This window comes from Maylandia zebra, linkage group LG9 (genome assembly GCF_041146795.1).
Source record: "Maylandia zebra isolate NMK-2024a linkage group LG9, Mzebra_GT3a, whole genome shotgun sequence".
In the NCBI taxonomy this organism is placed as follows: domain Eukaryota; kingdom Metazoa; phylum Chordata; class Actinopteri; order Cichliformes; family Cichlidae; genus Maylandia; species Maylandia zebra.
In genome coordinates this window covers 18,562,033-18,589,631 of record NC_135175.1, presented here as the reverse complement: position 1 = coordinate 18,589,631, position 27,599 = coordinate 18,562,033, and the positions used below count along the sequence as shown (strand labels likewise).

The 27,599-nt window shown below is 41.3% G+C and overlaps 1 protein-coding gene across 2 annotated transcripts; it reads right to left on the bottom strand.

The window, feature by feature from the left end:
• Nucleotides 1-101: 101 nt before the first annotated feature.
• mtrr (5-methyltetrahydrofolate-homocysteine methyltransferase reductase) lies at nucleotides 102-27,534 on the bottom strand. Of its 2 annotated transcripts, none has more exons than XM_004546588.5 (15): nucleotides 27,414-27,534; nucleotides 26,296-26,440; nucleotides 25,713-25,866; nucleotides 25,423-25,540; nucleotides 24,796-25,300; nucleotides 24,593-24,706; nucleotides 24,331-24,487; nucleotides 24,150-24,238; nucleotides 21,671-21,851; nucleotides 17,024-17,066; nucleotides 14,652-14,832; nucleotides 13,880-13,998; nucleotides 7,848-7,940; nucleotides 3,843-4,037; nucleotides 102-1,145 (listed from the first exon to the last, which is right to left on the bottom strand). In XM_004546588.5, exons 2-15 carry the CDS (start codon nucleotides 26,437-26,439, stop codon nucleotides 1,001-1,003), a joined length of 2,238 nt encoding a protein of 745 aa, XP_004546645.1. In that variant the 5' UTR covers nucleotide 26,440; nucleotides 27,414-27,534; the 3' UTR covers nucleotides 102-1,000. The 2 variants fall into 2 exon arrangements, with proteins under 2 accessions (XP_004546645.1, XP_004546644.1); XM_004546587.5 differs by lacking the exon at nucleotides 27,414-27,534 and adding an exon at nucleotides 27,016-27,240.
• Nucleotides 27,535-27,599: the final 65 nt, after the last annotated feature.

Sequence of the window (27,599 nt, the reverse complement as noted above, 5' to 3'; positions counted from 1 at the left end):
CAAACGCCCCTCCTTTTCATGCACTTCAAACGTACGCGTGTAAGGTCATCTACAAACACACCTGTGGGTGCGCAGCAGAGAGAAACGCGAGACAACAAAGGTTTACTGTGAAATGTCTTTTATTTCCCGATCACACAAAGCACAGATGTGTTTGTTTTACCCACAGTTTGAGAGGTTTTAGTCGGTTTTTCGGGACTTAGAAAAGTTTGCAGTTCGCTGCCTCCAAAGCTGGCACTCTGCTGGGTGTGTGGGGGCAGACAGGCACAAACAAAGTCAGTTAGATAAATTGCTCTAGTCGGGCCTTTGCATTATCATTGAGAATCACGCCCTCTGTGCTTGAGTCTTGACACGCGGTAATGATAAATGACTGAAAATCCTCCCTCATCTCCATGGAGTTAAATTATACAGCTGTCAATCAGCCCTTTTTTAGGATCGCATACATTAAAACCTGCATTTGAAATTTGAGACTTAAGGTAAAATGAAGAAGGCGTAGTAGTTTTGCAAAGAGCAGCCGAACTTTTATACCTGAATGATCATAAACCATTTCCCGTGTGTGTTTTGTTTAACAGCTACAGATTGCTGAGTTGTTTCCATCTACGCAGGAGCGATATCCCGCTCTCGACCCCATCGAAATCACTCCATCACAGCCAACGGAAGTAAATGCCTCTTTTTTTTTTCCCAGGCAAGGACAAACGGAGGAGGCTTGTCTACACTAAAAGCATTTCCACACTGCAGGACTAATCTGCAGCACCACTGCCCTGACCAAGGTCATTTCTGTTCAAAAAGCAAAGCCAAAGATGGTGTAGTGAACCGATATCCCCGGGTCAGTGTGGTGCATTCCTTCTTGGCAGCACTGAGTTGTGTAAACTATCTCCAGGCTTCAGCACGACAATTTTATGGTTCTCTGGGTCACAGCTGAGGATGCTGGTTTTTTTTTTTTAAAGAAGGTTTAAGAAAGCCCCGTGAATCCTGCAAAGTGCCCTTATCTAATCATCAACTGTCAGCCCCAGATGTCCTGTAAGTAGCGCTTCTCTTCTCTAAGCCCTGCCAGTCTTTTCATGGCGTCCAGTTGGTCCACCTGCAGCTCCGTTTTAATTATTTCCACCAAGGTCTCATTCACGTCTTTAGCCATGTTTTTAGCATCCCTGCAGAAAGGAGAAAAAAAACAACAGTCATTTTAGGCAAAAGAGCAATATAATCAAGCGACAGGATTTTTATACGTCTATACGCTGCGGCAAGCAATCTTTTAGAAAACCACTGAGCACAGCCGATGCTGGAGTCTATCCTGGAAGGAAATAACTGAAATATCCATCTTGCTGTAGCAGTCGTATTGGGGGAGATTCATCATCCAACTGAGATATTTTCTGACTCTAAAAAATTCCCACACGCCTGACGTTTCAAAAGTCATCTACTCCAAGGTGGGGAAGGGTGAAACATGAGAAAAGGAATGTGGTATGTAGCTACATCATGCATTTATGAGTTGGCATGTTGGTTTTGCGCATGCAATATAAATGATAACATAATGCTCCATTTGAGTGAAGGCAACTGTTGCAAAGATGTCAGAAAAATGATTTTATGTTCTGTTTAAACAAAAAGAAAAAAGAAGACAGACAGTTATCTTTCTTATTAACAAGCCACGTCTATCACTCAGAAAAAAACCTCGTTGTACTTTCATGTCAAAGCAATTCAAAACTAAATTATTAGATTTTCTTGTAGGGTGCTTTATTTGATCCATCAGTGAGCTCATGATGAAGCACCCAAACATTACAGTCGCACTCAAAAGAAATATCTTCAAAGTTAAGAGGAGTAAGAAGTCCTGCGACAGATGGTATTGCTCCCTCAGCGCCCTGATCTCAGCGTCATCAACCGAGTTTGGGATTACACGAAGAGACAACATGAAACAACTGAAACCTCTTCACAGAGCATGTTCAAGGTGGGAATATTGCACCTTTATTTTGCCTGTAGCTTTCTGCATAAAAGGTACAAAGGCAGAATGGGAAGGCTTTCTTGTTGCTCCTTCAAGCCAGCAGCAGAGGCAAGTGATGGAGCCGAATCGTAGCCTGTGTAAAAGTCAGAGCCGCCGTAGCGGGAAGCCGCCGCCGCCGTGTTAGATGTAACGCCTCTCTGATTCCACAACGTTGCCATACCTTGTAGAAATCACACGTCGGGGTGGTGTGGTTTAGTCTAAACAAGCCAACGTGTCATAAACAGGGGTCTTCTTAAACGCATTAAGGCAGAATTGGTTTAAAAAGAGCTCCTGATTGTAAACCCACATTAGAATCGTGGCAAATTCTCCAGCAGGAGTGAAACAACGTACCTGCCAAACACCTGCGAGTGTTTGCCGTTTACAAGCCAAAAGGTGGTCATATAAAATACAAAGCTTCATTACTTTTTAGTGTGTACATTTTTCTGGATCACTGCATGCTGAGTGGATAAACAAAAAGGACGATTCATATGTGCTTTATGGATTTTATGCTCATTCGCTGCACACTTGCTATCGACCACTCTGAAAGCACCAGATCGAGCTGGATTGTCTTCAGTGACTCAGGAGTCCTTGGCAAAACTGACGAGAAGCCTGCACGCTAACTCAGAAAGCCTGACTCAAATCTTCTGCCTTGTGTTCTGTGTGCGCTGGCACATAGTCAGCCTAACAGAGTTACAGCCTAGATCCCAAATGTTGCCCATATTTCAAAGTTACCCAAAAATTCATTCTGCGAGAAATGATGAACTTGATTATGGTGTTATACGCCACAGTAACTACAGGAACTTTATTTGGAAGCACTGGCTTTATACACAATAAACCACATTCAGAATATATTTCACCACGACTACAACTAAAATGTAACATATAGTTTCACAAATGTGTCGGTCTGCGCACACATTTCCTTTTGGACAGAGAGGGCTTCTCACCAAATATCCCAGCTGCACATCGCTGGAAGCGGATGACATATACATCTGCTGATTGCTGATTGGACGACAAGTGGGCCGGAATAAGTGAGGGATCGACAGCACCACAAACCACAAAAAAACCATCAAAGATCAAAAACACTGCACGAAAAGCGCAGAGTGTGGCGTCACATTCTTTGTTACACTTTTTCACTTCAGCTCTCTGTATGTTATAACTGGCTGAAGGACTGACAACAGCAAAAGCCTTGTATTTTGTACAATGCTTGAACACTGCCTCCATCTGACAACAGTTCTCTGCAGGTAGACGGGACACCCCCGAACTGGCAGACTGTGAACCCTCGCTCTCTCCTGAACCACCCAAACAGTCTAGCTCTCATCGAGCTTTCTCTTACATTAAAAAGTTGAAGTTTCATATGTGCAATTATCCAGTGAGCCAAAAGTTTGGCTTCACAGGATTCACACCTCCGGCTGTGAGCACAGCAGCCTCAGTGACCTTCTTACCAACCTTCTGTTTGTGTGGGTCAGCTTATCAGGAGAAAGCCAGCTTAATGGGAAAGGAGCAGAAATGTCTTGTTTCAGACACTGGCTGCACAAAGGCCTAAAATACAATATTTAAGAAACATTTTGAACTGGAAATAAGCTACTCTAAAATAAAAATACAAAACTGGAAATGTGAAATTTATGAACATCAAACGTGAGCATTGAAAGGAATCTATACTGCAAGGCAAAGCAATGTGACAAAACCAGGCCTAAGTGTTAGAAAGAGGAGCTGTGAGTGAGATGCAGGCTGTGATAAACTTAATAGAAGCGCAGCCGTAACATGATAAAGCCGAACAAGGTGGACGTCAAACAAAACAAAAAACAAAGAAAAGAAAAGAACAACCATCACTCAACACGAATTAAGGGTGAAATAAGATCCAGTGTGCCACTCTTACCCGCAGACATAGAGGTAACCGTTTTGTTTGAGCAGGACGTCAGTGATGTGCTGGCTGTTAAGCAGCAGATTGTGTTGGACATATCTGGGACGTGCGGCTGAGGTGGCGGCGTCCTCGTGCTCCCCGTGGTCCCTGGAGAAACACACCATGAGGTGGCTCAGGATACCTCTGGACACAAAGCCCTCGAGTTCCTCTCTGGGACAAGACAAATTGCAAGCAGAGGTTATTAAAGTTATTCCTGTAATCTTGGACAGTCTGTTCCTCATTTTGTGATGATTAGACTTGTCAAAAGCAGTCGGGAGGCCTCAGTTTTAGCTGCTGGTGCAGAGCGAAGATCAGGCGATACGTGAATGGGAGCAACTGTGAGAGACAGCACTTTTATGTGCTTTTTACAAGAAAAAAAACCCCAATTTAATTTAACATTTTTTCATTGGCTGTTTATTCTTTCACATCCAACACTCCCGTGGGATATTTAGCAATGGTTCGCACCATCTCACAAGATCGGAACTACAAACATTTCCTATGAACCAAAAAAAATAAAAATAAAAATACTGTCAAGCTCAACACCGAACACTGATGGACAAAAGGTCTGAGCAAAAATGTGCCAGACAACCACTTTGTCTTCTTTAACAAGAGAAGTTTGAAAAAAAAAATGGATTTCATAAGCAAGGTCGAGTCACTGTTATAAGCATCTTTTTACAATCAATCCTCCCAGTCTGGCAGTGGGGTGTAACCTTGCTCTCTATCTGTGTTTTGCTTGCCAACTACTTCTTCTTCTGCCTCAGTGTTTTTACAGGGCCTGGGGTGCTATTGGAAGGGAAGGCAGGAGGAAGGTGGTGAGGGAGTAAGGTTTATTGTGGCTCAGAGCATCTTGTTTAAAGTTAAGCAGTCGGAATGAGCAGAAACACACACGCAGACACACGCACACAGTCATAACAGCCCCAGCTCCGAGATCAGGGGTGAAGGTCTTTGCCTCGGGGGGGGTCTGTGTTTTGCAGTAACCCCTAGACTAAAATAAGGCATTTTTTGATAACACAGAGACGCTGTGGTGTGAATACTAAAGGGAGAGGCGAGCGCTGTTGCCCTTTGTTCTATTTGAAATGTCCAGAATTGTTAGTTCTTCTGCAGCGTGTTTACCATCTAACCTTCATTTAGAGATATCATTCAATTAAAAAGAAAAAAAAATTCCTTCGAGGAAAAAATCTTTTGACCAAGATATGTGATTACAAAGTCTGTTTGAACACAGGAGCGACCAGATGAATAACAAGGAGAAGGATTGCCGAGTTTGTTTGTTTGACGTCTGAATATAAATCATCACAGATTGATAACCGTGCGAGCAGAAACCGGCAGATGATAAATGACAGTTGACTTCTTAGAAACACACAACAACCCGGGGTTTTATGAGAGCCAAAACCTGCCAGATTCCTCTGTGTGCTTCGACACGTAACAGCCTGTGGCAATTTCCCGGACCCTGACGTGAACCCAGCGGGCCTTCCAGTCGTGTTTTCCCTACAGCGTGAAATCACACGCCATAAAGAGGCTGAGGCGTCGCAGGGAGGGCGGGGGGAGAGGATAAGTGCGGCAGAGGCGAAAGGGGAGGACAGGTTTGATGTGGCATGCAGGCAGATGAGCATGAATCTCTCGCAGGGATGTTAAGTGCTGCGGCTGATTGAGGCGTGTCACGAGCCTCGTTTGTCTTCTGCATTCAGAGCACGACCGGAGGGGTTGGTCACATCCTACCTTTACATTCTTCTTAATATTTATAAGCATTAAAAGCAGTATATGCTTCAGTTTAAATTTAGACCTGTGATTCTGACAGAGGCAGCTGAACTTTTCTTTTAAAATCTGGGACATTATACAAAAAAAGGAAAAACATTACAGACTATGCTAAGAAGGTTTTTGCATTCCAGGGCAATGCCAGACATCAAATTGCACTTAATTTAAGAGAAATCCAGCAGGGATGAATGCAGGCAGTCAATTCAACTGCAGGCATGTTGTTCTCATTCTGCTAACCTATTTAAATTAAGTACAACGCTTCATGGGTGGCTCATAAAACACAGACTAATCATATTGGTCAACACTGTGGGGGTATTCATCAGAGAAGCCCACACTGTGAGCAAACACTGCCTTCTACCTGGCTGCGAGTTCATATTTAACTATGAGATAGAGGAAACAAAAGCGAACAAACAACATCCTCTGTGATCTATCCTTGTTTGATTAAGGATGCTAATCCTTTCATGCTTTTTAATCCTGCAAAAGAACTCGATCAGCGCACCGGTGTTGAGCACACGCTCACTGCTGGTACTACCAAGAGCTGATCAATTAGTATGGAGTCAGGAGAGAGAAAAGCCAAAACAAACTAATCAGAGCAAAGATCTCCTCTGAGGCTGATGTCAGCTCAGAAATCAAGAGCGGTGGTTTAATATTTAGTACAGTTTAAATGGATCAAACTTAAGGTAACTTAAGATTGGCGTTAAAATACAACCTAGTGCCTGTGTTGAGATGTTCTCAGTGTTTCTACTACCAGTGCCTTCTGGGACCTCCCCTCCTCCAAGGGACTGCTCTCTTCCCACCCAAAAGAAAAAGAAGGTAAAAAGAAACTGAAGGCTTTTTATGTGAAACTGTTTGATTTCAGCACTGTGTCAGAGTCTGTTCTGTCATTTACAGTTGAGCTAGTAACACTCGCCTCCTCTGCTCCCTGTTACCGTGTGTGTGTCCATTTCATTGTTTGCTCCAGTCCAACTCTCCTCACACAACCAAGATAATGTTACTTGAGATGAACAAAGCTCATTACAGGGAGCGGGGGGGGCGGTCCTTCAGATCTTAATTTTTTTTAAAGAAAATAAAGGGCGAGAGAGAAGGGGGGGAGGGGGGGGACACAAAAAACAACCCCTTCTTCAGTTAAAAAAACAAAAACAGAGCCGGGCTGTGATTGAGTAGAACCATTCATTGAGTCTAAATCCATTAGCAAATATTGAATCTGTTTAGGTTTGGCTGTCGACATTTAAAGCCGCTATGGCTAACATAACTGTTGCATTTGGAGGTCTGGGCAGCAGACAAATTAAAGTCTAATACATTTACTTTATTTATCTATTTTTAGCTGTGAATCCTGCACCGTATTTGTTGTGGAAAATATTTAGTATTAAGCTATTAAATGCTTTACCACCACCACATGCTAACTTGCTAACTACATGCTTTTTAAAGCTTTTTACAGCTTTTAAGGCTGTTGAATATAAAAGTGAACCAAAACAGTCAGAATTAGATTTATAGGCTAAAACAATGAATTAAGAGAAGCTAAAAGTGATCCTAATGCTACAGACCCCCTGAGGGAAAACAGTGGATGTTGCCTTTGAAATGGCATTGGAGGGGGAGGGGGGCAAATTGGCAATAACCTGGAGTCTTCCACTAAAGGTTGGATTTCAGTGTAACATGACATTGGTTGTATTTATAACCAGAATACAACCAGTTGAGTGAGTTCTGAGTAGACTTGCTGGGACTGACTGTGTTCACAATCCATTTGCGTTCATAAATTAAATGGTAATTATCCCTAAAACCAACATTAACCACACTATAGATCCCATGTTTTTATAAAATATACCTTTAGTGGAGCTTTAATATTACATATTTTAATGCTTTAATTTTTAAAATATTATTTGGATATTCTAGGAATTTCCAGATAACAGCTATATAAACCAAACCATGTTAAAAGGTCAGAGGATCTTGCAACATTAAGTAAAGTAGCTGCTTATGCATGTTAGTTTTCTTCCCAAACACCCTAGAACATACCCTGAGCATTTAATATACAGATATAGATATATAGAAGTGAATAATAAAACTCACACATTGTACATTCAGACTGCAGTCTTCATTATGCAGGTCACAGATTTTAATACATGGAGAAGTGCAGCAGCAAGGTAAAGAGGGTTATGGAGAGGACTAAATCTGAATCATAAAAGGTATGTGGGTCTGAATGACGACTGAACTGAAAGGAAAAATACACTTTACCGAAACAGGTAGTCTCGGTCTCTGTGGCGGCATCCAAAGAACAGCCAGGTCTCTCCAAATATGGCCTCGGGGTTTGTCTGTCTCTCCTCCTCTCTGAAAGTCAAACAACAGATGTTAGTGGTCAATCAATACAAACAGACACAGGCCCGATGGAGGAGAGTCCTTAGTCACAGCAAAAGGCTAAAGAAGAGATGTGACGCTGTTGAGCACTGTCTGTAATGACAGGAGCGGCACGTGCACAGAGACGACCTGTGTGTTTAAGGAAGGACATTATATGCATTATTAAATTCCACCCGAGCACAGGTTCCATCACAATAAGCAGCTGCTGAAAATGAAACTAGGGCTCAGTGTGTGAGTGTGTACAAGTTTTACTCCTACATTTATGTGTGTCTGTTATTCGGTGCAACAACATAAAAAAAAAACCTGCTCCTGAAAAAGTGATTTCTCTTGTGGCTTTGGAGTTTGGCAAATCTCCCAGAGTCCTTTGCAGGCAACAGCAATGCAGAAACACAAAGCGGCTCTGAGGATGCCGTTATCTGTGCCACACACCTGCCGCAAAGGTGACAGCTCTCTCCCAGATAACAGTTGACCTCCAACCTTTCATGATGCCATCAGTCAGTTGACTGTCTAAAGAGACCGGCATTATCTGTTACCCTAGCTGTGGGTGGGTGATTTGGGGAGGGGCTAGCTGAAGTGACCAACCATGACAAGGGGCTGAGAAATACCACAGAGAGACACTGAGACTGGGCTCTTTGTGCTGCACCGCTGCGCTCCGAGGATACGGTGCCTGTTTCCCTAAATCCCATCCTTTGCTGTTCACAGACAGACTGAATCCTGCTGTGTTTTCCAGCTATCACAAAATGAAAATAGCAGCCAGCTCCTGAGACTAATGGAGGGATATTGTGCTTAAAGAGGTGATAATACTTTTAAATCTGTGCTAATAAGTAATCTAATAAGTATTTCAGCACAAAAAATAAATGACTAACCTCAAAATTAAGACAAAATGAACTACATTTATTGAAATATTTTTAAATGATCTGAATGTTTTGCAAATTTTCACCTACTGGAGACAGTCTGAGTCATCTCACATCTACATCTAAAACTGCAAGATGAGCAGAGACGAAGACTCAGGATGTGGATAAGAAAATCTCCAGGCAAAAGATATTTTTGCATGGAGTTGGAGGCAGTTTTGTGGGCAAGACCTCCATTGAAGGCACAGGTTAGAACTGGACTGGACTGGATATGTTTCATGAGGGAACAATAAATAATCTAGATTGCTTTTGCACAACAACAGCTAATAAGACTCAGGTAACCAAGACGGTTCAAACAGCATGATTCAAACAGCACGATGCAGATGACATAAACAAGGTGGAAACATCTTTGATTGGAAAGGCGAGATGAAATATTCGATATCCACTGCACAAAAACAAAGGTTTAAGTCAAAGCCAGGAAGAATCTAAATTTAGCAGAAGACTGACTGGATTTTATTGTCACTATGCTATTGGATGACAGGTCGCTGAATTGGTTTAAAAAGGTAGAGGACACTTGTATCTGTTTTTTAAAAGATTTGTACTGTTTTAATATAAATTTGAACTCGGCAACACAAAGAAGTCACTTTGGCCTGTAGACCACAAAGAACTCTTAATTACAGTGTTTCCAAACAACACTATGTAAACTGTACATAAAGGTCAGAATCTATGAGTTGCAGGTCTATTAGCCCTCATATTTAATTACAGATTGCATAAAGACAACATAGTGAACACTGAAACTCTGACGTTTTGTTTTTCCTTTTAGAAAACATGCTCATTTTGAATGTGATGCCAGTAATAAATCTCATTAAAAACTCTATTTAGTTATGTTTACCACATTGCAGAAAAGTAACTAAATTTAACACTCTCCAACTGTTTTTTTTACTAAGAAGGCACGCTGCTGAAAAAACATGAAAACCATGGTTCAGCACTTGCTTTGTTAAAATAATTAAAGTATTCCCGAAAAAGTAAAGTGTCTGGATGACAGCATATGCTGCTCCAAAACTTAACTTAGCATTAATGGCGTGCTCACAGATGTGCAAGTTTATAAAGCCATGTGCAATAATGCCCTCCCCCCATACAATCAAAGATGCTCGCATTGAACTGAGTGCCAATAACAAGCCAGATGGATCGTCTGCTCTTTAGCCTGAAGGACGTGGCGTCCACGATTACCAAAAACAATTTAAGATATTGACTGGCGAGACCACAGGACACTTTTCCACTTCCCCTCAGTCTGTCTTAAATTGACTTGGGTCAATTTCGAAATCTTGTTTATGTATGGATTTCCCTTGGAAGGCACAGATCTAACTTGCAATCCTGGATTCCGTGATAAACTGACACTGAAAAAAGTCTTGTTGGGCCCACGTGGTGATTTTCACAACAGAGATGTGTCTTCAAAGCTGTTCCTGAAGAACAGAAAAATCATGACTGATTGCTCCCTGTATACTGTGATTTTACTGATATGATGTACCACAGATGATGGAGTTCCCAGATTCTACATAACAATACATTTTTTTATCCTGAAATTGCTGAATTATTTGCCCACAAAGTCTTCCAAAGAGCAGTCATACCCTCCTTCTCTTTACTTTGGGAAAAGCAAAATCAATAAATAAACATCTCCATAGGAGTTTCTATTCATTGCCACTCATTTAACTAAAGTGTTGCCAGTTTCTCATTGAGGAATGAAATGTTTATGAAGTGTCTATTTAGGATAACACATCTCTGAATTTCATTTCCTCCATCTCATGTTTTGAAGCATGTTGCTGGCATCTGTGCAGTCTCTGCAGTACACTGAACCAAATAAAGGTTTAAATGACTTGCAAATCATTGCTTTCTGTTTTTATTTACATTTAACACAGCATCCCAGGTTATTCTGGAAATGAGGTTGTATTTTCTGACATTTTCTGACTGGATTACCAGATTCATTACATTTTTTTTTTTAAATAATGAAGAGAGTAATCGACTGTTTTGTTGTAGCGCTACAGTAATTAGCAATAGGCAAAAACAAATCAATGCGCAAGTGTGACTGCGAATACTAAAAACAAAGCTTAGCTCTCATTAATTAAATGTAAAGTTGACCAGTAAGTAAGAAAGATTCAGGGAATACATTTGTTTGAACTTTGCGACTGAGACTTGGTAACAGAGCTGTCTGGCTGACTTCATCTGAACGCTCAGATCCCGTCCATTAGCATCCTGGACGAGATTCTTCTGATGTGCAAACAGCCTCAAGTAAACTCATTTTAGTGGGCTCGTCTCTCCTCTCGCCGCCTGCCCTAAAGGGATCAATACCAATATGAAAAACCTGGATTCCATTCTGAGTAGACCACACCGGCGCCTTTCCTTGAATACAAATCACATCACACCACATACCCACACTATAACAGCCTGCAATAAAATCCCAGGGGAATGCAGCATCTACAGAGCACTCCATTTGGGGTCGAAATCAGAGGCGGTTGCCTTTCAGCGCCATTCAGTTGATCAGCAGGAGGGGAAACTGCAAGGGAAGCTGAGGTTAAGGCCTGGTAAACATCACAATTATCTCATATCTTTCATTTTCATCTTTGCAGCTCAATGCGAGTGGCATTGAGTGCATTTTTACATTCTAAAAATACAAAAGAGCCAAAAAACAACAACAGCTTGAGACTTAATCACTGACATTGCATTGCAGAATTACAATATACATCCAAAGTGATGAATTCAAAATGTTTTCATAATACGGAAGCAAGATGCTTAAGCTGCCTAATTGTAGTCAGCTTTCTGTTTGAACTGATAAATGGAAGCTAAATATTTGCTCACACAAAAACACAAACTTTAATACAAATTGTTGTATTGAATGTACCAAATATGCCTACTGGTGCACCTAAAACTGAGGAAAAAAGATTCTTTTTTTTCCACTCCAAAAGAAAAACTTGTTATGTTATGGCTTCTAAGAGGATTAAGGCAAACCACTCACTTAAAATACAATATTTGTTTAACTTTCACTGCTCCCAGCTAAACTGAAAGACGCTGAAAATCACATTCTCCATAAAATCCTTCCACGAACACAACAGCAATCAATACCAGACTACTGGAGGCCCTTATTAAAATCTCCTGGTACCACCAAGTGAGCCTCTGACCTTTAGAGACTCTTCTTCTACTTGTTACCAGTGCTACAAACCCGTACAAAGTACTTTTGAAAACAGCCATCGATTAACAGTGGGGGCGAACGAGGGGAGAGGTAGGAAGATCGAAGTGTCCCCGTGTTGTTTTGTTGCTAACAGGGCCCTTCTCGGGCCTCGAGGTAGATACGGCGTCCCGTTGACAAACTGGTGATTGTTATCTCCTATCAGAGTGCAGCGTCAGCCGCCGAGGCTTTGTTTGGAATCTCAAGATAGATTGTGCACAATGCCGCGCACCGCGACAGGTTTTTACAATCCTCGAGCAGAATACGCAGCTGGCAGGGGAGAAGATGAGAGACGCAGACGAGGAGAAGCGACTGTCGAGACAGCTGGGATAAATTGATTCACGTGGGCTTATGCTGGAACAGTCAAGAGCTGCGTGATATAAAAAAACAAAAGAAAAAAAAACAAAAAAAAAACAAAAACAAGTCTTTAAACTGAACTTTAAGGACATATTTGATTAGGAGGCTGAGCGTTATGAACACGCAGCCTTGTAAAAATCAATCAAAATCCTCGTCCGCTGCTGTAATAAAACACTCGAATGTGCTTTTTTTAGAGATTTACATTTTGGAGAGCAATATTTGGCCTCTGCTGTAAGGATGAAAGTAAGACTAATATGTTCATATCAGTGCCTTACATCAGAGCACTGTCCCTCTGGCTGAGCCTTTATCATTAAGAAGAAGAGCCTGCCTGTGAGTGCTGCGACCAGGTCAGTCAGAAAATGTGCTATCTTCATCGCTCCATCCCACAGGCACTAGCAAAGCATCACCCGAGATGACCACTCATCTTTCCCCGAATCTTTGCGGCAGACAATCCACCGCTGCCATCACTTCAGCCGGTCACCTCTCAGAGCAATCACGCGCGGACACCACCCGCCACTACAGAGCAGACATCCGGGGGATTTAGAGACAATTGGAGTTGACTGGGGCACAACCTCATTTACACAAAGCCACCCAAGAGTTAGACATGTCAGTCTGACTAAAAAGGCTTACTGCGCTTTCTGACAATTCATGGTGGCTATAAGCCTGGTTCAACACACAGCCATCAGCCCGGATCACATTAAATCCTTCTGACAGGTCATCTTCTCGCAATCTCGATTTAGCCATCAATTCAGACAATTAAACAAAATGTCACGTCTTCCTCTAATTGAGAGCACTCTTCAATCACAGACGTACAACGCAGCGATGGTTTAACTAGCTGGAGAGAACTACTGCCTACTAAGCTAACAGTCAATATCCTCCAATCACCTCTTTGGCAATTACAAGCAATGATTTGCTCCAACATGACCACCACCTACTGGAGAATTTACTTTGAAATCAATATCACTCCACGTGCTGCTTTAACTCTTGGCCCTTTATTACAGAAGTCATAAATTTGTGCACCTGACATAATCCCTGACGTGATCGCAGCCCTCGCTGCGAGATTTATTATGGCTTATGTGATGTACATGACGTGGTCTTTTTACCGGCTTTGAGAAGCGTCTCATTTAATTGTCTCTGCAGATTACTAGAAAATATGCACAGATGATGAGCACTTAACATCACTTCAACATTGTGAATATTCATAAAAGGCTGCGTAATTTCAGCTGGAAATTTCAGCGACACTTCGCACAAATCAGCACATAACCCGATGCTTGACACGGACATTTCGCTGACCCGCTTCAGCTGCGATTTTTGGCGCCGATTCAAGTGCATTATTACATGTACTTGAATCCTCTTGACGGAAACATTTCCAAAATGGGAGATCTCAAAATATGCAATGAGCCTCTTATTTGGGGAAAAAAGTCACTTGTGTTGCAAGCTGATATTCTATTGTGCGCTTAAAAAAAAAAAACACATAAGCGTACCTTTGCTGGAGGAAGCCGATGAATGGAGCGACTCCGGTGCCTGGGCCAACCATGATGAAGGGCACTGATGGATCAGGGGGAAGCCGAAAAGACGCGTTGGGTTTCAAACTCACATGGATCTAGCATCAAAGGACATTAGAGCGCATTTACAATAATTAGAGTAATTACAACAATGCCAAGGAGCCGCTGTGGGCTTGCCAATCGATTCATTGATGTACTTCTTACTCTAAGATATACTAATGAGAAAACTCATGCGCTGCAATTGAAATCCATAGGGTATGTGGTAGGGAAGACTGCTTCCTCTAAGTTAAACTACTTTACTTTAATTAACCACACACAACTGGCTCAAAGCTCACTCTCTTTACATGTCTGAGCTAGTAAAGCTGAGTTTTCAGAGGGACATAAAACACGTAGTGGAAGCTGTCTGAATCCCTAACGCCCAGCACAGCACAATTTCAAGCCGTTTCAACTCTTGCTTCCCACCCCTTCTAGTACCTCTTGAACTGTAATACTAGAAGGAGAATGGGGCAGTCAACCTCTTTTGCTATTTTACTGGAAAAATCGAAACAAAGACAAAGTAAGGCCCAGTAAAGTGTAGCAAGATTTCAACCTAGCCAGAAGGGTACATCTATTTTTTCTCACCCTATGAGCGTTTTCTTGCAACTCCTACAGCGCTTGTACCAGCAAATATGAGCACTTAGAAATTTATCAGCCAAGACCACAAATGTGCACAATCTACTTTCAGCTTTTTTTACCCCAGTCTACTCATTACCTTTGGCAGTGCTGGGCTGCTGGACGAATCAGCCTTCCCAGGGAAAACCAGGCCAGGATTGATGAGGTCAAACAGCCAGCCAGTACACAAGCCTCGCCTCCCCGCGGGCCGGCCGGAGCATGCTGGGATCTCTACCACGTTGAAGACAAAATGAAGCTTTCCTGGGTGTCTAAGACGAGAGCTACAGAGATGGCACCACAGATGGTTTGAGATGGAAAAAGGCAGAGACAGGGGGGAAACATCAGCATGTGAGAGTGTGTGTGCAAGGCATACAGACAGTGACAAGCAGGGAGGAAGTGAAAACAGAGTGAAACACAGAGAGGCACAGGGAGAGCAGAAAATTGGGAAAGATTATTTTAGGCCAATTACTTCAGCATGGCCGTTACTTACAGCTACCCATTTCGAACAATTTCAGCTGTTTAGTGATATCTCAGGCACAACAAGTGGTAAAATGACTCAGTTTGGAGGAAGCCTCACAGAGCTTTCACCCACTGTATCTAGTAGTGTTTTTTTGGATCCTACGCTTGAGATTGACATCATACTGTGTATTAGCCTCCTAATAAACACGTATGTGTACATATTTTCTTAAAATCAAACCAGAATGTGATTTCTGCTTCTCGAAGAATAAAAGCTTCTGTCTTATTTGCCTCGATAAAGATGCCTCTCTATTCACTGTCGGCTAGAGCACTCTCGCACACTCTTATCCTTCGCTCTCCGGTTCCTGTGGGCCACTGGAGACCTCTATTGACCACAGCATCAATAATGCAGGTCTCTAATGTCTCTGCACCATCTGATAAACTACAGCCACTCTCTCCTGTCCATTTCCCATCTCTCTTCGCGCGTGCACACACACACACACACACAAGCAGCTAAGGGAGAGACTAATGAGAGGAGCGGAGACGTTTTGACATTGCGTTAGATGTTGCTGTTCAACATGAGTCTCAAAGCAAACCTAATGGGCACTAGCTTAAAAGGGAGCGCAAATCAATGACTAGCTAAGTGAGGAAAAAAGAAGGAACACTTGGCCTATTTAAACTAAGCACAGCTAGCTAAAGTCTATGCAATATTTAAAGTCCGTTCATTTATGCAGTTTCTTCCTATCAATGAAATCTACAAACAGCCATTCAAACGAATGTATACCACATAATGTGCACGTCTGGCAAAAGGAGTCCAAAACAAGCTTCACACAGATACGAAAAACTTACATAAAGTGTCTTACTAAAGTGTCACGCTGCCAATTGCCACCAGAAGAGCTTCGCTGTGCCATGGCACGAATTCTCTGAAACTCTACTGGAGAGATGAAACACACTTCTTCCAAAGATACTCCCACATTTGGTGATGGAGACTGCATCTAACACGCTGAACCCAAAATCTTCCAAAAGGTGTATATCTGGCTTGAAATATTGCAGCTACAAAGGCCACACCATATGATTCATATAATTTTCATGCTCTATTTCCCCTTGTGCCCCAAGGAGGAGAGACTGTCATGCTGCAAGAAACAACCCATACCAGGTAAGAAATATTTCTTCACTAGAGGTGGTCACTCATAGCCAACACAATGCCCTGCACACAACATAGCATGCCCCTGGACGCCCTTGCTGTAGGTATAAATGTTCAGGTTTTTCCTTTAATTTGTCATCCTACACAATTCAAATGACTATTACTTTTTAAAGTTCTTTCTAAGTACCTCAACAAATCTGATTTTATATTAATGCCAGATTTTATTAAGTTAACAGAGCTTCTCTCTCATGTTATTAACTCCCACTCCCTCTCCTTAACGCTCTTAATGTCCGATAATTTGAAAGCTCAATCCACCCCGTGAAGGGATTGGCAAAATAGCAGATCTCCAGTGGATGCTGTTGCATTTCCCAGCTGCCAACAGAGCAAAATCAATATTTTATCATGCAAACCCAAACTCTCTTGTCCAGCGGTGCCTAATAAACAAACCTGGGCATTCAGTGATATATCATGATGCATGCGTAGGAATAAAACAGCAACAAGACTTTCAAAACAAAGTTAGGCAGCTATGAGACCAAACAACACACACACACAAATGGATTTCTATTATACTTGTGTAACGCAGTATTCATGCACAGCCATGTAAAATGTATATGAAATCACGATACCATATTTACTTGACGCACCACCACCACCACACACACCCCACGCCCCAACGAAACTGTTCAGCATTAATCCAGCCCCAAACCAAACAGGATAGTTCTGTTGTGCAGAAAGAAAACACCAGCTAGCGTTTAAAGATTTAGTCTTCCAAGACCACTGAGAATAAAACAGACATACTTGGGTGATAAAGCACACTTGTGCAGCTCTACAGTACAAAGCGTATTCTTCAGTGTAATTTTCTGTCACCTTACCTGGCTGCTGAATAAGGCCGGGGTTGCAGTTTTGGCAAATGCTCTGAAAGGCAAGCACAAATGTCAATCACCGCGCTGTCTTGCTAAGATTTGGTTACGCAGTCAATCACCACAGAGAGGAGACGAATTATGTGAAAGTCATTTCGGTCCATTGAAACGTCCTACCTACCAATCTATCCTCAGTAACCCCCCACCCAGGTTACAGTCTTGTTTCTAGGACACACTTCTATATTTATGAAATTACAAACTCAGGGTTATAGAATCCCAAGTGTCCAGATGTGGCGCCAGTAGGAAACAGATTGCTTATGCAGACCTTATTTCAATGCCAGCCATGAAGGTGCCCTCTTTTGGGTAATATGTCGCACACATTGTATATGCGAGGAGGTGTCAGTTACATCGAGAAAACTTTTTTTTAAGAGTTTGAGATAACTTTTTTACCTGACAGCAACAAGATATGCCATTCTCTATCCAGTGCCCAGGACCACTGATTAGACGCTGGCAAAGAGAGAGATTGAGAGTTGTGCGACGTGCTTGCTGTGCACTCGCTACATTTTATTTGTATCTCGGTGATAGATGAAGCCGGACAAGTAAAGCACCACCATATGTACCAGCTGAGGCTGTACAATAACACATTTTTCTGCTAAATTGCCAGAGAAACAAACAGCTGGTCTAAATCTGCTCTCTCCTCTCTTTCTGGATTTCTCTGACATCTAAACAGCTCAGAGGTTTCAGAGAGACAGCTCCGCACTTTGACGTCCATTTCATCTCTTTGCGCTGAGATATTTCAAACAAACGCAAAGGCTTTGCTGAAACAGCAGTTAGCTACTAATAATTTATCCACATACCCTCAGACACTGAAAAGACCAACAAAACTGAAAAATAAAAACAGGGCCAGGGGCTAACATCAGTTTTAGACAGTAAAGAACAGTCGGCTAATAAAATAAACTAAATAAAAGCAATGCACATGTTTTTTAATACATTTCCTAAGAAAATAAAGATATTTAATACTTGGTTGCGATTGGGTTTTTAACCACTTTAAGTACAGTGAGTACAGTGAAGTCGTTGTCATGTTTGGGAGCCCAGTTTGGGATGATTTGAGTTTGTAACATTGTGTTATCCTGCTGGAGCAACAATAAGAAGATGGGTACACTGTGTTCATAAAGGGACAGACATGTTCAGCAACAATACTCAGGTAGGCTGTGCTGTTCAAACAATGCTCAGTTGGTGCTTAGGGGTCCAAAGTGTGCCAAGAAAATATCCCCCACACCACTACAACACCTCCAGTAGGGTAACCAGCACCCCAAAGGCAAGATGGATCTATACTTTCATGTCGTTTACACTAAATTAAATCCGAATGCTGAAGCAGAAATTAAGATTCATCAAACCAGGCAATGTTTTTTCAATTTTCATTGCCCAATTTTGGGGAGCCTGAAAACCGCACCCTCAGTTTCTTGTTCTTAGCTCCCAGAAGTGGCAGCCAGTGTGGTCTTCTGCCGCTATAGCCCATCTGTATTGTAACTGTTTCATGACCTGCCATCTTAGTGAAGCATTGAATTATTTCCACTATCACAGAAAATCAGATGTGTAAAGAAAACCTGGAAGATTAGGTTAAAAAGAGTATTTTATGGGGAAAACATATTCTTTTCTTTGATGTAAATTTAACTGAAAGGGCAGTTTTGCATGTCAGTATTTGAAAAGCTGCATAAATATACTCAATAAAGAGATTCCTTGTTATATATTTGAAGTCGGAGAAATAGCAGTGTCTTGTATTTCTCTTTGAGATGCCTCCAATATCCAGCACGACTCATAATATTAAAACTAGCCGGAGCAAAGAGGACTTATATTCTGAAAGAAGTCCAAATGTTTCAGACTTAAGAGGCTTAAAATGTATTAACGTATCACAAGGTGAGCCAAGATTACAGGACGGCCTTGTTTAGTTGTAATCAATGTGCATGTACTGGAGATACAACCCTCAGTGAATCATCTGTAAATAAATCTTTAGAGATAATTAGAGTAGCTCTAATTATTTATTATTTATTTATTTATTCAGCGTAGCGCTGCACCAGAATGGATAAATAAATCGTTCCTGTTTTTAAAGTTTCTCAAAAACCAACAGTGAGTTGCTGCTTAATGGGACAAATCCTCACATACAAAATATCTGAAGATCCTTTCAGTCGGTGCAAGTGTACACCTCTCCATCAGAGGGTGTATCGTGTATGTTAGCGCTATCCTCCACAGCTGTGCAGAGCTTGAGTTGCTGCCTTTCTATCACAGAGTGACAGCACATGTCTGAATCAGAGGACAATCAATCCATCATCTCGCATCACTGCGCTGCAATGATACTGGTGGTAGATACAGAGGATGGATCACTTTTAAAACCCTCTGAATGCAAAGCTTTTTTGTCGCAGTCAGTGGCTTGAAGATACATTTTTAAATATGTAATCCAAAAAAGGCTTAAGAAAAGAAAAAAAAAAAAAAAGCACAGTCCCAAGATCCCCACTATGTTTTCAGCGGTATCATCGATCATAGTGCACAACAATATAATCTATTTCATCTCAAAAGTCTCTGTGCTGCAATTTATATGCAGAGGTACCATTTTAGTAGAATAAATGAGATAGAAATGTGGTTGCACATAAAAGTATATACTTCTCGAGATTTATGGAGAGTTTCTTTGGCTGTGCATGGAATTAGAGAAGTTGTTAGCATTAAGGCGTTAAGTGAAATTCTCCTCAGGAAGGTTTTTGCAGCTTTTAATAGCCTGCAAATGCTAATTTCAAGTTATTTCTGAACGAAGGACCTGCTAGCTCATGGTTTTCCGAAACCATTTAAACATTTTCTGTGGCGTTTTTATTGCGACTTAAGTGAATAAAGTGGGAATAGAAGTGATAAGCAATCAGTTCTCTGTGGCCAAGAAATTTCATTTTAAATTTAATGCTTTTCCTCAAAACAGAAGGGCCAATAACCTCTTGGGATACAGACATATTCCCTTTACTTTACTTTAGTGAGGATTATTTTGTTCTGCAAGTTTAAGTCCAGCAAAAAAGTAAAAGAATAGAAAAGAAAACTGCACCTTGGTACGATTTCATTTGAGGTCTGCTGTAAAGTAATTGAAAAAGATGCTCATGGACAGCATTCAGTTCCCAGGGGCTTTGACCCCAAAGTTTTTATCTAACACTCTGTACGAATCAATGAACTATCAACACGACATCTGGCTCTGAAAAGTGGGCATCTTTCTCAATTTAGACCCAGCATCTACTTTTGTAACCAGCCTGCACTTGGCCAAAGACATGTGGGTCCAGAGACATCTCTCCTCATTATTTACACTTAGTGTAAATCAGCCTAAACCCTAATCAGCAAATGCCTCCCCTTCAGTTGAGGTAATGAACCAAGAACACTGCAAAAATACAGCAGTGTACTTTAACAGCGACACCCTGAGTCAGAGTTTACCATTAACCTATGATCCAAACTGACCCTGTGCATTCGTGTCCTTGCAAAGCTCAGTGGTTTACCAGTATACCAAATAACAGCTGCTGCCCTGAGGGGTCTGCAACGCCGCATTCTTCACGAGGGCACGGTTGTCCCCGTTGCCAATTTCTGCATCAGTTCACCAGAGTAAAAGGTGCTGTGGTTGGCAAGTAGGCCTAAAATAGCTGACATTGGGGTAGGCCAGGAGCTGTGACACAGCTGTTTTAGAGGACAGCTCAACTTGTATATGAAGCTGTAGCCAACTAATTTCACTGTCTGCTAAGTTTCAGTCAAAGCTTATTAGATCTATACTGAATGAATGACCAGCCAACTATCTTAATGAGCTGAAAGGAAAATGTTAGTTTCTTACCAACAGTTCACACCAAGGGTCAAAAAAAAGGAGACGATAGGTGGCAGACAGCAGGGGAAAAAAAATCATCAATATTATTAGCACAATGCGAGATCATGGATAAACTTCAAAATATATATCTTGACTTGATATATATCGTTATCTTTACAAAAAACTGGAAACAAAACAATATTGGAGCTGCAGATTTTAAAATGAGACGAGGAAGTGAGCGTTGACCCTTTGGGGAGCCTCTTGATGCCCTCTCTCTGACTGTTAGGTATAATTAAATGCTCTGACCAAATCAACCATGAGCCTGTGCTCACAGAACAGGGCTTTACTAAGGCTACAGTGACCCCTACTGGATGAAAATGATCCAGTCAGACAAACTGAATCACAAAAGACAGAAGGCAGGCGCGACAATAACACGAGGTGTTATTAAAAGTGAAATAAATAGTTCTCAAACAAATAATTCCACTGACACTTAGTGCGGGTGCAGTCAAAATCCCACTCTCACGTCAATCACTGTAATTCTCCTTCTCTTTAAAGCAAATTGAAAACTTGTTTTAATTAAACATGCAAGTTTGAAAAAAAATGCAATGATTTTTTTGAAGACACTGGAAAAATCCAAAACATAAAATACACTTATCTATGATAATAGGTCAAAATTATGACTAAAACTGATTTTTATCACACTGTGTATTTTAGAGAGACTTTCAGAATCCCCATTAAAACCTGGAAAAGATCACTTTATCAATGATGATTATACGCTCTGTTAGTCGGTGGAAAAAAACAGAAATTTTCTGTCTGAATGAGCTAAGAGGTGGGAGTCTGACCTATAAGGAGGCTGAGAGGAGGTGAGCAGGATGGGAAGGCTGTAAGAAGCTCCAAAACGCTGAGGCTCGGGTCTCTCACATACAGGTTGTAGTCTGCAGCACCTTGTTTACTGCAGAGCTCCTGCAGTCTCCTCCTCTGCACGCTGTCCCCTGTATGCTCCACCAGAGCTCGCAGAAACGCCTGACAGAGACACAGAAATCAGATGCGCTGTCATCCGAAGCTGTTCTGCACCTCCGTCAGCCACAATTGTCGTGACTTTTACAAAAAGGAGAGCCAGCCACACTGTACACAAAGTCTGAAATCTAAACAGGTAGACCCTGACTCCAACCCCATTATGTAGTACAGCTATTTTAATATGCACAAAGCCATTTCTTCCACTACAAAATTATAATTTTCTTTTTTATATAAAAAAGAGAAAAAAAGGCCTTTAAGACGACTGAGAAACTAGCAGAGGCGAAGAAGCAATCTTTTAATTCTCAAACAAAGTCCTAAAAATCGATTAATGCAATCAATTACCCAGTTACATTTGCAGAGGCCATGCTGCGGTTTAATCGGCATTTCATTCGTTTCATTAGCAACTGCTTGTTATTTTTATTGTAGGCAGCAATTAAAATAAAAAGATTAAAGGGATCACAAAGAAACATTAAAACGCTTCTGCTTAAAATTTAGTCTGCAACCATGAATCAATCAGATGCTGTAATCTGAACTTTAAGTATTTGTCAAGAAGTGCTCTGTATAATCTCAGTGATTCATTACAGCTTTGACTGCATGTATGCAAAGATTTGTGGCACGTTCTTCACTGCACTGGATCGAGTGTAACATTTTTCTCAGCAGAATTGGAGAATCGGGATGTACAGCTATATCTCCCTGTGTTTGATGCTGCTACACATAAGACTGGGAAGTCTCATTGCCAAAGAACCAGAGGTTATTATCTTTCCCGATCCTAAAAAAAAAAGTGAAGCTTAAAAATTGCTGGCTTTAGTGAAACAGCTGAAGTGCATTACACAGGCAGGTGTTGTAAAATAAAACATTTACTGTCTTGTAAGTCTTTAAACAACACAGTGGCAGGGGAAAAAAATCTATTTCTGTGCAGGAATTTAATAGAGGAAGCTGTGAACAAAACGTCTATAAAGACTTCTGAGGGAACTGAACTGAGTGAAGCCGTTAACGTTTAAATGTTCTACATCTTTCTGACACTTTATCAATTTTTTGGGTGCAGTTCAAAAAGAGTCTTTAAATAAAATCCAAGCAGAATTCAATATATAATGGCTCGCTAACTTAATTCATGATTATGACAAAGCAACTTTTTATTGCACAGGGTTTTATAAGCGTGTCAGATATTTTGAAATGCTTAACGAGAAAAAGGAACCCATCTGTCTTTTTTCTTCCACTTATCCTATTCTGGGTTGCAAGATGGAGCAGTGGAGCCTATGCCAGATATCAAAAGGAAGAGGCGGGGCTGCTAGTTGCCAGTCTGTTGCAGGGCTAACACATAACACCTACAGTCAGTTTAGAATCATCAGATAACCTAAAATCTCTTTAGATGCCTTTAGACTGTGGGAGGAAGCTGGAGTACCTGGAGAGCGAGCATGCAAACTCAGACCCAAGACCTTCTTGCTGTGAGGTGACAATACCAACCACTGCTACTCCCAGAAAATGTAACCTTTTTAAATAAATGCAAACCTGTAGTGTGCGTGTATCATTAAATATAAATTGTGTTTTAAATGTTGTGCGATTTAAGGGTTTCAAAGGGAATCGAGCACTGGATTCAGACCAGTATTTACAATGACGTGCTTATCAGAGCTTTAGGGTTATTACCATATACTGTCATGTTTTCTGCAAGTGTGTAGTGAAGAGTAAATAACTGATACAGCTCATGCCAGATGGAATTTTCTTTTCACTTTTTCTCTTTGTTTTTCATTAAATAATCACTTAAGCTCTCTAATTAAAAACAAAACAAAAAACAATCAAAATAACAAGATGATGTGAAAATAATAACTTCACCATTAACAGTTTCTAATGAATCACATCTAAGGAATCAGAGGAAACTACCGCAGGCCACATCGCCAGCCAAAGCTCACAAACTGACGAAAGCTCAACACTTGGGCAATTTGACATTTTCACGCACCAAATGTGAACTTAATTTTAACGTTTCAACAGAGGGATCACGGAGGTTAAATGATTATTTCAGCTTTGGACCAGGACTTAGTAAATCCAGCCTTGCCTGAGCGTATTAAACCAAACTATACAAACACCTGCAAATCTTCTGGGTCCAGACCCGCTGCTGACTCACACTACTCGACACATTTTTCTCCCAGCTTTGACACAACAAATAAAAACAACGTGCAGGTAGCGGTGTCAGAAAGACACATTCCCTTTATTATGCTAAGACAGTAAAATAACAAGCAGATTGTCACATGAAAAAGTGACTTTGTTTATGCAGCAAGTAGCTGCAAAGCAATATAGGGAAAATGGTACCTTCTTAGGAACACTTCTGATCTCCAGACACCATGTGAGCAAAAACAGGAGAGAAACATTCTGTGGGATGTAGGGTGGCACCTGGGCACCTTTAAGAGGGGAAGAAGGAAAATTAAAAGGATGAGCTTAATGGGGTCCATATTGTGTGTTATTTTCAAGAATGTACCAGTTGTAGTATTACCTTTTTTCTTAGTGTCTTTTTGCAGAGAAATATTGACATGGTGGTTCCTTTGGCTGTGAAGGCCCAGCCTGTGGAGCATGTGGTCCACGTCTGCGGCCCTGTTTGGGCAGAACACATCAAAGGAATCCCCTGGTTGATAAGCCAACACTGGGTAAGCCTGAGAATGGAAAAAAAGAAACTTACAACACTGAACTTGCAATCTAAATCTTTACTGGGGGTTAATTAAAGCTTCATTTAAATGAGCATCTTTTCTCATGCTTACAGAGATCTCCAGTTCCAGGAGAAGTGCTGTCTTGACTGCATCTCCACTGGTCAGTTGAACTGCCTTGGATATAGGCACCTGATGAAGAGCCTCTTTGTTTAATGGCCCCACAATCTAAAAATATAAATAAATAAAAAATTAGTGGCCAGTGAAGGAGGAAACATGGGCTAAATCCAAGTTCTAGCAGCAAGAACATCCATCACCTCTTCCATAGTGTCCACCTCCTGAAGAGAAACATCTAGATAGGTAGGAGGCAGAGCAGGAACATTGAGCGAGGACTCAGACAGGGGTGGCATGGAGCATGACAGTGAATGTGCCAGTGCAACGTGGGGAACTCCAGTTTCCTCTGTGTGTGTTTTTGATGCTGATGTGGAAACACTGGCAGCGTCACCAGACTGGGATGCCAACCCAGGGCTCCCCGCAGGAGAAGCTGGCTTGAGATCAGAAGCGGCAGAAACTGAAGATGAAGCAACAGATGCAAATTTGGAGTCCGCGGGTACAGATGCTCTGACTGACTCGCAGTTCTGCTGGTCAGCGATGCTTAAGAGGTTCAGTTGGACATCTGGAACTGATGAATCTGGAGTTTCTTTGGTTGAATCCTCTGGGCTCTCTTTCAAGTGAGCTGTCCCAACAGAAGCCATTTTTGATAAGGATTCTTTGATAGCTTTCCACAGTCCCCCAAGCCAGGGATCCACAACCAACTCCAGCCTAGAGAGAACAAAGTTCACAAATGACAGCAGCATAAACAAAAGAAAACAAATATGGGTTTAATGTGTCTGCATGTGCTCTTAAAGATGGATGTTTACATTTTCTTTCTCTGCAAAACTTACCCTATACCATCATCTGCATAACCCGTAGCATAGAATTGCTTGGCTCCGAGTTCTTGTAGACGGCGCTCAATGGTCTTGCCACAGTTGCAGAAATTTGCATAATTTGTGTCTCCTAAAGCTGGAGCAGACAGAGGGAAACAGATTGAGACTCTCCAGCAACTGTTCAGAAAGTAAACAGCGCAATGCTCTGCATCGTGATGATATATACAAACATGTTTTTCAAATTAAACTCCCATACGGACAGATGAGCTACAAGGAGCGCTACCACAGACCCTTATAAAAGAATTTACCTAAAAGTGCATAAGAAAGGTGCTTATAGTGGTCAGTGGACAGGGTCTTCCTCTTGATGCGCTTTGCAAATTTTAAGGCATTATCCGGCGGTTCCCCATCTCCAGTAGTAGAAACAACAAAGACCACTGGGGCACTCTCCTTCTCCAAATTGTACTGGAACCAGTTATGTGAATGACGAGAGAAACACAACCATCAGTCAGCATCATATTTATTAAAATGTTGTTGATGTGTTGTTTGGTATCATTTTTCTTATATTAAACTTTTTTAAACTATCGCTGAACTGAGGGCGACTTGGTAAATATTTTACTTTATACAGATATGTACTTCACCTAAAGTGATTGTATTTGTTTTATTGACATATTTATGTTGTTAATTGTTGTTGATATTTATGCTTTTATGGTGTTAGAGCCTTCATGTGTTAATCTTTTTCTACCATTCCCAAACTGGTGCCTTTATGGTAAAAATTCCCTTTATACAGATGCTAATAAAGCAAAGAAGAAAGGGACAATATCTTCATTATTTGGGAAAAGTACATCACAACACACGACTAAGATCGCTACATAAATGAAAACTAGAATGTACCTTCTCGTTCTCATTCAAGCAACTGAGATCAGCAACCAGCCCGTGCTCCTCCGCCTCCTCGGCTATCCCTTCTGCTATGGACTGGGCTTGGCCCTTCTGAGACCCATACAGGACCACAAACCGAGGCTTCACTTCACAGGGCATGCTAGAAAATCCATACAGAAACGAGGTCATTTGTGCAGTGTGTTTATAACTACATGACATTTTATAATTAACAATTTTCACAGTAGACCATGGCTGCTCTGATCGTGTGTCTCAGCAAGGACTTAGTGCACACAACCAGGAGGCTAATGCTGATTCATTTTTATGTTTACAAACTTGCTATGTCCACTCGGGTGTGAAGGGTTGTCAGCGCAAGCATGATGCCAAAATTATGTAAAACAAAGATCAAGCAACAGATGCAAATATATCATTACTCATACCTAGTACTAAGAAGTCGATTTGCTACCTATGCTTACCTATGTTACCACAGCGTACAAAGGAAATCAAAGGAAGTGTTTGTAGACCGGCTCTAACTGCATATCTAGCGTATTAATGTAGTTCTGATCACAAACATTTGTGCTTGTAATCTGTGGTAAACATACAGAGGCGCATACAGTAATTTCAAAGATACATCAACACATAGATGGACTTAGTGGACATGACAGTGACCGTAATATTTTATTTTTTCTAAAGGTAAGGAAAGAAAAACAGGTAGTCTTTACAGGTGTTTTGGCTTACCAACATCCGTGAACATTTGACAGGTGACAGACAGACTGCCACAGAACAACCTTCGTAGCTTTCGCAGCCCTGGACACCACCATCAAGTAACCGGACGTTACGTCATTTCTTGACGTTTAGAGAAGTTACCATAATAGTGCACGTGGGTATTAGCGTGCTGTTTCATACGTTTCATGCATTTCCGTGAAAAGCAGCGGATTTACATTGATAGCAAAGTTACAAGTTTCGCTAAAAGTTAGTTAGAGGCGACAGCTAACAACTTAATTCTGACACATCGCATTTAGGTCACGTTGTCAAAGTATAAGTCCCGTCTTTAAAACACGAATCTTTGTGAAATATGCTTATATGGAATTAAAATCAGATATATCTAGTGTATTCAGTTCTCTGTGGGTGTTTACCTTTACAAAAGTGCGGTGAAAATCATACAGTAATATGTCCTGCCCTTCCCATGGAATTTTATAATATTGTCACTGCAATTCACGCGAGACCAGGTCACAGACTGAGATTGAACGAGATCGGGCGAAACCATATTGTAAAAAAGTGTCTTTTTACTTTAATTCTTACAATATTCTAAGTGCGATGAG